General features: G+C 33.9%; 1 protein-coding gene across 1 annotated transcript in view; it reads left to right on the plus strand.

The window, feature by feature from the left end:
* Nucleotides 1-1,260: 1,260 nt before the first annotated feature.
* LOC124533208 (small G protein signaling modulator 2-like) overlaps nucleotides 1,261-12,114 on the plus strand; it is a 57,391-nt gene continuing 46,537 nt past the window's right edge. Inside the window, exons 1-3 of the mRNA XM_047108396.1 lie at nucleotides 1,261-1,481; nucleotides 5,332-5,441; nucleotides 8,423-8,575. Coding sequence (XP_046964352.1) covers nucleotides 1,463-1,481; nucleotides 5,332-5,441; nucleotides 8,423-8,575 — 282 coding nt within the window. The 5' untranslated portion in view covers nucleotides 1,261-1,462. The remainder of the gene's footprint in view (nucleotides 1,482-5,331; nucleotides 5,442-8,422; nucleotides 8,576-12,114) is intronic.

Raw genomic sequence — 12,114 nt, forward strand, 5'->3', positions numbered from 1 at the left:
TTGTACTGAAATCTGAAATAATTACTAAGTTTAAGTAGGTGTAGTGCATGTTTCGTGTTTAGGGCTTCATAATATATCTATAGGTTAAAAGAGAAATAAGATTATCGATAAACGATAAAACAAATTTCATTATAAATAAAATATGTGTAGGAGTGACTTTTAAGTTTGGACAGGTCTTACATTTTTAAAATACATTAATTACGCCTGATTGGGAAGATTACAATTGGAAAGATCTCGTAATTATATACGAAAAACATAGGTATATTCACAATAGGAGTATAAATCATATAATATTTGTTTTATTAAAACACAAAAAAGTGTATAGATACTTATTAGAATATAAAATAATACTGAATACAATCATTTTAGTAAGACTAAATCTGTAGTTCGATATAATTATCGGACTATAGATATAATATATAAATATATATTATAAATGCGAAAATATCTCTGTCTGTCCGCTGCTCCTTAACCGCTTAACCACTAAGCTGATTTAAAAAAAAAACGGTATGAATCAACCAAGGAAGGACAAGCAATTTTTATTTTTAACAGTTGACGACCCATTCCTTAAACGCGTGTGTAGCCGCGGTTTTGAAGTAGTATGTTATAAGTACTTCCATTGTTTTCAAATAATAATTCAAGTTTAATGTTTCATTTTATTTATAAACGCATTTGTAGTTCTCAAATTTAGCGTAGTATTTATAAATCTCATCTAAATTAAACATTTTAATGGTGATTGTTACTTAGTTACACCTATTCAATGCATTCTATATCTATGTTATCTTTATACGTATTTATTTTGATAGACTAATAATATATATGTTTTTTTAGAACTAAAATTATACTAAAATGGTACATAGATTTAATTGTATACTAGCAAAAAACTAAAAAAAAGGAATTTTCCCTTAACGGCAATTATTATGAAGCCCTCGAAGTATAAACACATGCTCATTTAAATTAAATTAATATGACGAAATAAGTTTTTTATCAAAGTGTATTTGTTTTTATTATTCGTTTTACATTTACCTTGGACCTGATGGTGCTGAAATTCGGCACATACATGAGACCCGCTGACAGTCATAAAAAAAATTGAAAGGGTGTATAGGATAGGATTATATTTATATAAATTGCATATGTATAGAATTGGTTTAGTATTTTAAACAACACGCTTCACAATCTAGCCAATCAAATATTTTTTGTTCGGTACGTGCCCGAATTTCAGAGTAGGTAGAGTATCATACGATAGTTATGTTCGCTGTTTCAGGACCTATTCACTTACGTACCGCTAGCAGCCGACTGCGCGCGGCGCGACATCGATTTTTCCACTAAACAAGCCATTTTCAACCATCAGTGAGATTGTAAACACGTTCTGTACGGTTCTGAATAATAAAATCGAGATAAGTGAGATATGTGTGGTTCTTCGCGTAAATAATGCGCTACAGTCGGTCGGCTTTTAACGACAATGGCCGCTCAAAATAAAGGTACGTATATGTTAAATTTAAAAACAAAAAAAATAAATAATGTATAAATTGGCACACATACCATTTTTATTGTAATGTAAATATTATGGTAATAGAGTAAGGCCACGTTTTGTAGGGCATTCTAATTGTTGGAGTATAACATCGCTTTGACATAATGATAACAGCGGCTGTGGGCGAGTACGACCATGTGACGTTTAAAAGTGTTTTATGTTCGATGATAAAGTTTCATGCATTTGTGTATACGGGTATTCGTACGTTTACATACACAAATATGTGTAAAGCTGCTGTTTGTTTCACAGGTTTTCACTAATTATATAAATAATTAAGTCATAGCAACGGTAAATTGCTGAACTACGATAGCTATACTACATACATCTTTAGTCAAAACATATTTATATTTTGTAACATAAGAGTATCCTTCTGACACATTTAAGAGTAAATAACGATGAATAGAAGATGGCGTTGGGAAATATGATTAATTATTATTTATACGAAAATGCTTGGTCATATATATCTGTAATATAATAGCTTTCGCATGTTTTAATACAAATGATATATGGGTAAAGGACGTGATTAATATCTTTAAGGATTCGGTATCCTTTAAGATTTTCGTTAGACCGAGAGCAGCTGACGCGTACTAAGCCATTAATCTTAGTATCCCGGTATCCAAGTTCGGTTTAACATGGCTTAGAAAAATAAATTTGTTTTCTAACGGACCTTGAATCTTATTTGTTGAAGCGAGCACTCTATTGAAGCAATTAATTTCACATTTCATTTCACTCCTTATTATAAGTTTGTAGATAGGTAATGGTATAATCGTTGAATGCGATTAAGTCCGTCATCAAATGCTGGTGCAATGATATATTATACAAGTTATTTATTATAACAGACGATGCAAATACTTAATTAAGAATGAATAAAAGTTTAATTTACTTTCAGTTCCTGAAGATATCCAAGAAACAAAGTATATGTTTTGCATTATTTAGGAAATCCTTTAAAAGGTGTCTCAAGGGGCTGCCCAAGTGTTTTCTAGTGGCATCAGAAACCATCACAAGGATTCTGCAGTGTTCTTGCGGCGGAAAAATCTTTTGGCGGTTATGTGGGACTCATCGGTTTTAAGCGGTTACCGATATACTCACCTATGAATCAAAGTTTGCTAGGCCAGAGCTATGACTCTTTGCATCTCCATTAACCCTGGATGGTTACAGCTTGTTTGCGTCTGCACCCGGAAGTACACGTCCGCAATCTCCACCGCCTGGAGTTCTCAGTGTTGATACCTCATATGTAGTGATGTAGCGGTATGATAGATGGATGGCTACGACACTGTGCGGTAGCATTGTATCGCTGTCATCGCTATTATCTGCGTTTTCTCAAGTAGAGCACTGTTGCGGACGGTAAGAAAGTCGACTGAAATAGGTGTACTGTACTCGTCACCACAATTTTCCAGGCTTTTCCACGTTGGGTAGGCAGGAGGCGGCGCGGAACCGCAGCGGCATTGATATCCTTGGGCTGAGCTGTACAAAATACCGCTCCAACATGCGTACAGAAAATCTTGCGACGGTGATATACGCCCTTCGAGAAGGCCCTAACGAGGACCATGGTTTTGTTTTTGTGACGGAGATCCTCAAGTCCAGTAATTCGATACGATCCTCCATGAGTGATTCTGCTTCATTGGCTAGGCAAGCGGTAAGACCGGTGTCTTGTAGGAACCAGTGAACCTCCTGAGATAGGTAGGAATCAAATGTTATAGATGTTCTGCTCGTTTCTCAAGGGTCTTGAAAACAGCCACTGAGGAATCTTTAGACCGGAATGAAATGTACCAGGAATTAATTTAATGACTTTGCCGTCGCATCTTTCGTTGGTCATTGTCTTGCTTTGGTCATGGCATGCCTGGGATGCACCAGGAGGGGCAGCTGTTCTGTACCTTAATATTTTATTACCAGCCTCGACTTTTGGGCTAAAATAATCTTTTTATATCATTAGACTTAGATAATTACAATACGATCAGAATGATAGCTAGATCTAGCAATGTAATAAAACAGAGTACGGGTTCCTAAAACCATTGTAATGTATTTGAGACCATTAGTCCAAATTGCAAAGTGTAGGTAGAAAATGTTATTTAGAGGAGACTATTGAATTATTTATTTAAGTACATTGCATACTGTGTAACAAATTTAGCTAAAGTACCGTCCGCATAGAGCCCGTGACATTTTGTAGGCCAATGAACATAGTTTTATATAAGGATCCACAGAAATACCAAAATGCTATTACCAATCATTACGTAATTTTGATGCTTCTACATTTAAAAAACGATTTCGATATGATTTGATTTATAAAGTATATTACATATTTGGTAGTTTTTTGTTACTCTGTATTTATTTGTCTTTATTTTAATCATTAACCTCAAATCCGTTTTTTGCAAACAATATTTGTAATTGTGTATACTAGCTTCCATTTAATATATATCGTCACTATACAAATTATACTTATTAAATGATGATGTTATGCATATTTTATCCCATCGCTATAAAGGAACCAACGCAGGGCTGAAGATTATTTATTTATTCGTTTGTTTAGTACAAATTATACACTCGATTTTATAATCTAACTGCGATAAGTCAGTTACGTATAGTTATGTACGTTTATATGTTTTACGTACATGTCCGGGTATGTAAAATAACGATATCAGGAATGTAGTAAAGAGTGTATAGAATAAAAAAAATATTTATTTATTTACAAAAAAAAAAAACTTATAACTAATATTATAGTAACCCAATGCGTTATTTAGTTGACTAGGAAAACTTAATTAAGACGAACTATCGTCTATCCCATTTTTAAAAACAATAAAGTAAAAAATAATTATAGAGTATAATATTCGATTAGTAAACAAACATAGGTACTAACATAATATAATCTTTCCGCCCTGTTATCTGCAAGCTTCATTGAATTAGGTATATTTATTTTGAGGGCAAATGAATTGTTGTTACAATGACAATGAGTTTAAAGAGCGTCAGTTTATAATATCTGGAATTATCAATGAAATTTTTGAATCAAATATGTACCAGGCTAGTCATTATTCGTCCGTTTTTCCTATTAGTGAAGGTGTAGGTGTGGTATTATGTTCAATGAATATAAGAAGAATATATTGTATTTGTGACTAATTTTAGGTTTTGATCCATGCTATTACAAATAAGTATTATATTTATGATAATAGAATTTCATATTTCAACGCTAAGAAGAAGCGCACTTCATTTTTATAATCATGTCGTCATGTACTTACCTTGAAGTCGATGCTTTGAGGCTTACAAAGAGCTTTTAACTTGCATTTTAAAAGATTGAGAGGGATTTAGTTTGCGTTTTATATTTTGCATTTTATAAGCAGTGAATATCGCCTAGTGGATGGAATACGCTGATCATTAAAGAAGGCCCCGGCTTCAAAATCTTGCGTTCTCCACATATCAATTTCACGGTGAAAAAACATCGTTAGGAAGCCTATATCCCAACACTGCTACTTAAATAGGGCTATATATGATATGGGCTATATACACAGAGGTGGTAAGCGGTGACACTTATGTTTTACATTGACTAATGTAATTCTCTGAAAATAGATTCGTTTACAGACTTTATTATCGCCTAAGAACCGAAGAATCACAACATTCGATACTACCCTTGCCCTTTATCGATCGTTCGGTTGTCTGTGTTTAATGAAATTCAGAATTATAGATAAAATCTTAAGGCAACATATTGGATATTTTCTATCTCGGTAAATGAAATAGACTCCCCGGGGGTATTATCTGTTCGTTCCATTGTATACTAATTTGGTTTTATTTAATATATTTTTCTTGTACAGTTGAAAGTGGGTCGGAGGAGATGCCGGCGACGTCGGCTGACCCGAGCACGGAACAAAAGGATCGATTGATAGCCGCCGTGAAGAAAGAAGTTAAGCAGTTGATGGAAGAGGTAGATGCCTTTTTATTAAAGATTATTTATATTTGGTACTTCATATGTAATGTTATTATTTATGTACGTGACATTGATGAATGTCATGCCAAGACGATTATGTTTATACGAAAGTATCAAGTAATCAATTATCTTCCACCAATATATTAGTAAGCCAAATTAATAATATTAATAATATTTAAGAAGTTGGATTAAGTAAGTTGATGGTTATTGTGAACGTTTCAATAACAAAACTCTTTTCAAAAAAGATATCTTATTGTAATGAGTTCACGAGGTTATGTAGAGTTAGGTTCGATTTCGAAGAGAGAAAAATAAAGCACTACAATCAATTTCCAATCGGCGAGTATATCGAGTAATATACAAATAAGAAGCAACAAATCCGATGAGTATCCTCTCTTTTTTTCATCCCCACACTCACCCAAGGGTAAGGGTGAAAAAAAAAATCGTATAATTGATATACATTTTAGTAATATTTATTTACTACTAAAAGCTATGGAATGAGATGAAGATGTTTATTTTATTTCGCGACAATCTATACTAATATTATAAATGTGAAAGTAACTGTGTCTGTCTGAAGCTCTTAGAACTAGCGCGCACTGGTAACTTTTGTCACGGTGTCTGTTTCGTCACTCTTGTCGAGTCCATGAATGTGTATGGAGGTGCGCGCACATTATGACGTGACATTTGTGTCCGCACCTGTACATATTCTCGGACTCGACAAGAGTGACGAAACAGTCACCGTGACAAAAGTTACCACTGCGCGCAGTGCATTACACGACCAAACCTGACCAACAAAGCTTGGTGTGAAGCAATTTTGATTCCAAGGAAGGATGTAGGCTACTTTCTTTGCCTGACACATGACAATCAACCCCTAAACTGCAAGCGAAGCCTCGGGCAACAACTAGTTTCATAAAATTAAATTTATTATAAATTATTATTGGCGGTTTCGTAGTAACAACAACAACAGCCTGTAAATTCCCACTGCTGGGCTAAAGGCCTCCTCTCCCTTTGAGGAGAAGGTTTGGAACATATTCCTCCACGCTGTTCCAATGCGGGTTAGTGGAATACACATGTGGCATAACTTCTATGAAATTTGTCACATGCCGGTTTCCTCACGATGTTTTCCTTCACCGCCGAGCACGAGATGAATTATAAAGACAAATTAAGCACATGAATCAGCGGTGCTTTCCTGAGTTTGAATCCACAATCATTGGTTAAGATGCACGCGTTCTAACCACTGGGCCATCTCGACTCGGTTTCGTAGTATACTCTTGTATATTATATGTTAAGTATACAAAAATGACTGTACTATTTACTCTAGTAACAATGAAATGCTATTACGATCTGCTGTTGTTACTTTATGTACATTTTTATACTTAAGTATTCACTGTCGGTTTGTACGTTAGCGCCGCCCCTGGGCACTGTATAAATATCGCCGCATTATCGAAATTTAGCATAAAATATATAAAATTTCGATACACGAGCGGCAGAAATTTTATTCTAGTTATATTTTTATTATTATTTATTTTGAAAGATAAAGAAGGCTTTTACGATGACGCGAAAATTTATTTTTTCTCATCCTGTTAATTTATCACCTCGTGAAAATTTACCGCCCAAGGCCACAGGTATTAATCTAACGCTCTACATATTCACAATAACTTGTTTTGAGCGATTGATATATTATCTGTTGTAATTTTGAAACAATAAAAATAGGTAATTTTAATAAACAAGGCGACTGCCAATCCAGTATAAATATATAAATGTGTTGTTCTTTATTCAATTAAGCCCAATAAGTATACTACGACAAAACTTAAATGTAGCATCGGCAAAATTCGTAAAACCGATCACATCCGAATTAAGTACGCTATCCCAAATCCTACTATCCTACTACTATTATACAGGCGAAAGTTTGTATGTATGGATGTTTGTTACTCTTTCACGTAAAAACTACTGAATGGATTTGAATGAAACTTTACCACAATATAGCTTATACATCAGAATAACACATAGGCTACAATTTTTGAGGTTTCTAATGTGAGGTCGTAAAAAAACACATTTTTGGCGCTTACATTGTAAACGCTGACTGAATCCTACAAGATAGATCAAAACAATGTACTACAGTATTGTACAACTTAAAAAGGTCTACAAAAAAGTCCGTGATGGTATATGTTTATCTCTTAGGAATAACCCACAATAACCATTTTTTATCCTTTACTTTGTACGAAATAATGGCTTATTTACGAAGCGATTTTAAGCGATTACTAGACTAGACGGGACGAACCTGAAGTCCACGCGAACGAAGTCGCGGGCAAAAGCTAGTTATCAATATTTATTTCTTATGTGAATATGATCTTTAACCAAACGTAATGACTTGTAATATCATGTCACCTAATATATTCGTCAATTTGACACGTCGATTAACATGCACTTGCTTTCTCGGGTTGAACAGACGCGAGAATCTATAGCGACGAATAGTGTCGAATGGCGCGATAGGAAGCTATTTCTATTGGTTGTATAAATCGCTTTTATTGAATTTGCCAATGCTACATCTAAGTTTTGTCGAACTATACATTTAAATCGTCATGTTACAGTATTGAATTAAATTAAAAGCTCTCATTGTTCGGAAAGTAGATATAATAATTATAGTCGAGTACAAGAATTACTTTACTGTAGTAAAGTTAGCATTTTGATTCGGTTTGATTTGATTTGTTCAATTGGATCTTAAGTTTATTGTGAGATGAGTATGGCTTCGTTTAGCGTTTCTCACTTTTTAAGATGAACTTTTATCGAATTTCATTTAAACAAGACCTATTCATGCACCTTTTTACAAATGGAGTAAGACCTTTATTCTTATTACAAAAACAATTGGGGATTTAGAGAACAATGAAACAATTATTTCCCTTGTTGAATGACTTTCAACAATTGTATGATTATGTTTAAGGAGGCTTAAAAGGGTGTTAATTAGAAAATTTTCATGACAGGCTGTTACGCGTAAATTTGTTCACGAAGAAAGTGGAGGGGTGACTGCACTCTGTGGCGCGGTGGAAGCATGCCTCGGTCAAGGTCTCAGACGCCGCGCTCTCGGCCTCTTCAAGACCAGCTCGACTACCGCCCTGTTGCATAAAATTGCTAAGGTAAGCCTTTTCGTTAGTGACTTTGTTAATGTTATTTTTTGTCTGTATACCTAAATGACCCAAAAAATATAATTGGTGTTAGAGCTTTCCGTAATTCCGGCTGTTTAGGTACTCAGAACTTATTTTGGAAATAAAAATTAATACTTAGTATGGTTGTTTGGCGTGGTGAGCTGACCAGTTTACAGACACAAAAGATTTTATGTCAATTTATGGGCAGTGGAGGTGATCTGCTAAACTGCCCCACTATTATGAATTAAAATAAATAACTAACTACTTAATAATGAAAGGTCTTATCTGCCTCTTTATATAAATACACAATTATACGTTCATACATTGTCAATACACTCGCAAGGGAAGATTTATAAATGTACCGCCGATTGACTTAAAACTGTCTTTGTTGTTTTGAAACTAATGTTCTAACGTCGCCTAATATTTTAATTAAATTTTATTCTTCGTTTTTAGTTTCTTCGTATTAATATTATCTTATTAAACTACTCATAACGCTATATATTGATACTGCAGAATATGTCGCCATAGACCCAACTTTAACGTAGTCTTCTGGCGAATTGTTCAATATAATAGATACTAGAATTAAACAAAACCATGAGATCAAGACAGATAATTTCACAACTTTTTATGAATTCTTCACAATGCTATCGGAAGCAATAACAAACTGTAAACATAAATTAACGCGTTTATATGATAGGTACCTCGAAATGACTGAAGATCTTTTATACTATTGATGACATAAGCCGATGAATACTTGAACATCAAAATAGATGTTTTAAAATGAATCAATAGTTCAGAGATGGCTCAGTAGAGCAGAGATGGCCCAGTGGTTAGAATATATATATACGTATTCATTCATTCGCTCGTGCTCGGCGGTGAAGGAAAACATCGTAAAGAAACCAGCATGTGTCTAATTTCATAGAAATTCTGCTACATGTGCATTCCATCAACCCGCATTGGAACAGCGTAGTCGAATATGTTCCAAACCCTCTCCTTAATAGGAGAGGAGGCCTTTACCCAGCAGTAGGAAATTTACGGGCTGCTACTTTTCTACTTTAAAATGAGGAACAGCTATTTGAGCAACAATATTACTTACCGATTGTAGTTACGTAATAAGTCCATTGATTTGATTTACTAGCATTGCAAATAATTTTCAGTTTACAAACTTGGTCGAATGACTTTTGGTGAGATATCAAAAGCCATTCGAACCCTTCTAAGTTTAATCTATGGATACAACCCAAAATATATATGTGTATTTATATAAAATAACCCCTTCCGAAATACCTTCGGCGCATGTAACCTAGCTACTTTGCCTTTTAAAAGAATCGTTCTAGGTAAGTTAATTGGGAATATAGTATCTGCTTTATGTATATTCATTCCACAAAAGGTGGGATATTCTCAGGCTGAAACAGATCTACCGTAATGCAATTCATGCATATTTGAATAATGCCATTAACTGGCGCGTCCCATTTCAGGATTAATTACATTTTGCGATGCTATTACACAACTATTGTATTTGTCCAATGTCGAGACGCTCCTACTGAACTATTGTAGATATCTTTTATATTATTATCACAATGAATCTCTATTCTCGTATATCTCTTAATGCTTTATATATAAGACGTATTTATAATTGTAAAGGCTTCCGGCACAGACCCTACTCACACATAACCCTCTGGTGTATTATCAAATATACGAGTAATACCTACTTATCATTGGTATTAAGTAATTCCATTAACAATTCCTACTTTTGTCGCTTTATTTTGGGCAGGTTCCTAGTACTTGAGCTTTAGACGTCCTTATACTTTCGTCCGTCACTTATTGTAATAATATTAGTGCGAAAACGAAATTATTGGTTTGTCTATAACGCTATTAATTTTCCACAGTGAACAATACGTTTTCAGGATTACAGACAAATATCTACCTAAACTATATAACCAAACAAAAACTTACTTTACATGTATCCTCCTCACATGCGGGTGAAGCCGCGGACGGAAACCAGTTTAACGATAATTTATTTAATTTATATTCTTCTTGTACCGTTATCGTCTCCTGTATTTATATGTACTTGATGATAGACTTTTGTGTACTTAAGTCTTTCTTGGTAGGTACCACTCAATCATTATTAATTGAGTCGTGAAGCAATAATTAGTGTTGTTTGGTTCTGGTTTGAAAGGCGAGTTGAGTGAGCCAGTGTAACTACAGGCACAAGGGACATAACAAACATCATGACTCCTAAGTTTAGTCCCGCATTGGCATGTTAGGACTGCTTAATAATAATATTAAGCTGCGGTGAACACTTACCATCAGGTTTAAAATTTGTCCATCCGCCTATTAATATCATTAAAAATAGTGTATATAGGCTTACGCTGGTAACATAAGTATTTTAATATAACATATATCACTACGGTAGCAATGCAACAATTTTTTTGGTAATTATGCAAAATAAAATGGCGTTTGCATTTTATTTATCGGCTTAATCAACTTCTGGTACAAAGCTATTCGTTACAGTAAAGCTTTGAATTAAAAGTGCGGCTTCAAATGAAATGTTCTAAGAACTTGTTGCATTCAATTGTGGAGCATTTTTGAATACTTAAAGGTTTGAGAAGGTTCGTGATAAAGCAGGCTTTAGCTGGACTTACGACGGGTCAAGGCCTGGGACTCGTAACCTAGTTCAAAAGACTTATTATAGTTCTAGGACTATCGTTTTATTATTATTTTTTATATTGGGGCTTATTAAGTCTTCATTTTTAGTTAAATTATATTGGAGCCGAGGTCATACAGGCTACAACCTGTGAATCTTACCTGAGGAATCCTGGTGTATTCTGGCGAAGCACTAAATAATTTTTGTGACAGTAATTTGAGTTCATAATCCATGACGTACTCGATGGTTCATAAAGGAACTAATCGTAAGGAAACCTTTCATGTGCCGGATGAAAATCTTCCACTGCATCCTTGGTGGATAAGTATATGAATATATGAAAGACTAAGAAGTTACTTTTCCTTAGAAAGCCCTAATCTTACCGTGGTATATGTACAGGCATGATTATGTATACAGATTTGTCGTATACATATGAATAGCTGTTGTAATTACCAAAGCATTATATTAAGCTCACCATTGTAGTACTCAGTCTATTATGAAAATACTAATTAATACGGCAGGATATTGCATCATTTTTAGCCTCGTGACTGACAACCTTTGCCTGGGTTGTTGTGTGACGTAATCACAAAAATGAAAAAAATGTAGAGAATATTTTTAGTCAACATATTTTTTTTTATAATGTATGTTTAAATATTTTATCGTTGAGTATCTTGAATAATCTATGTTTATACACTTATTTTCATTAAGAAAAAATAACATTAAAAAGAATTAAGAGTGCCTTAGATATAATTTTATAAACATCCAATATTCTCGTAACTTATTTTATATATTTTTTGTTAAATTGAGTTTAATTAAATTTATTGATTGATTAAAATTAATGATTTGATGAAAAATGGTAAAATTACACAAAAGATAATTTAATATTCGT

The sequence above is a fragment of the Vanessa cardui genome, chromosome 10 (genome assembly GCF_905220365.1).
Source record: "Vanessa cardui chromosome 10, ilVanCard2.1, whole genome shotgun sequence".
In the NCBI taxonomy this organism is placed as follows: domain Eukaryota; kingdom Metazoa; phylum Arthropoda; class Insecta; order Lepidoptera; family Nymphalidae; genus Vanessa; species Vanessa cardui.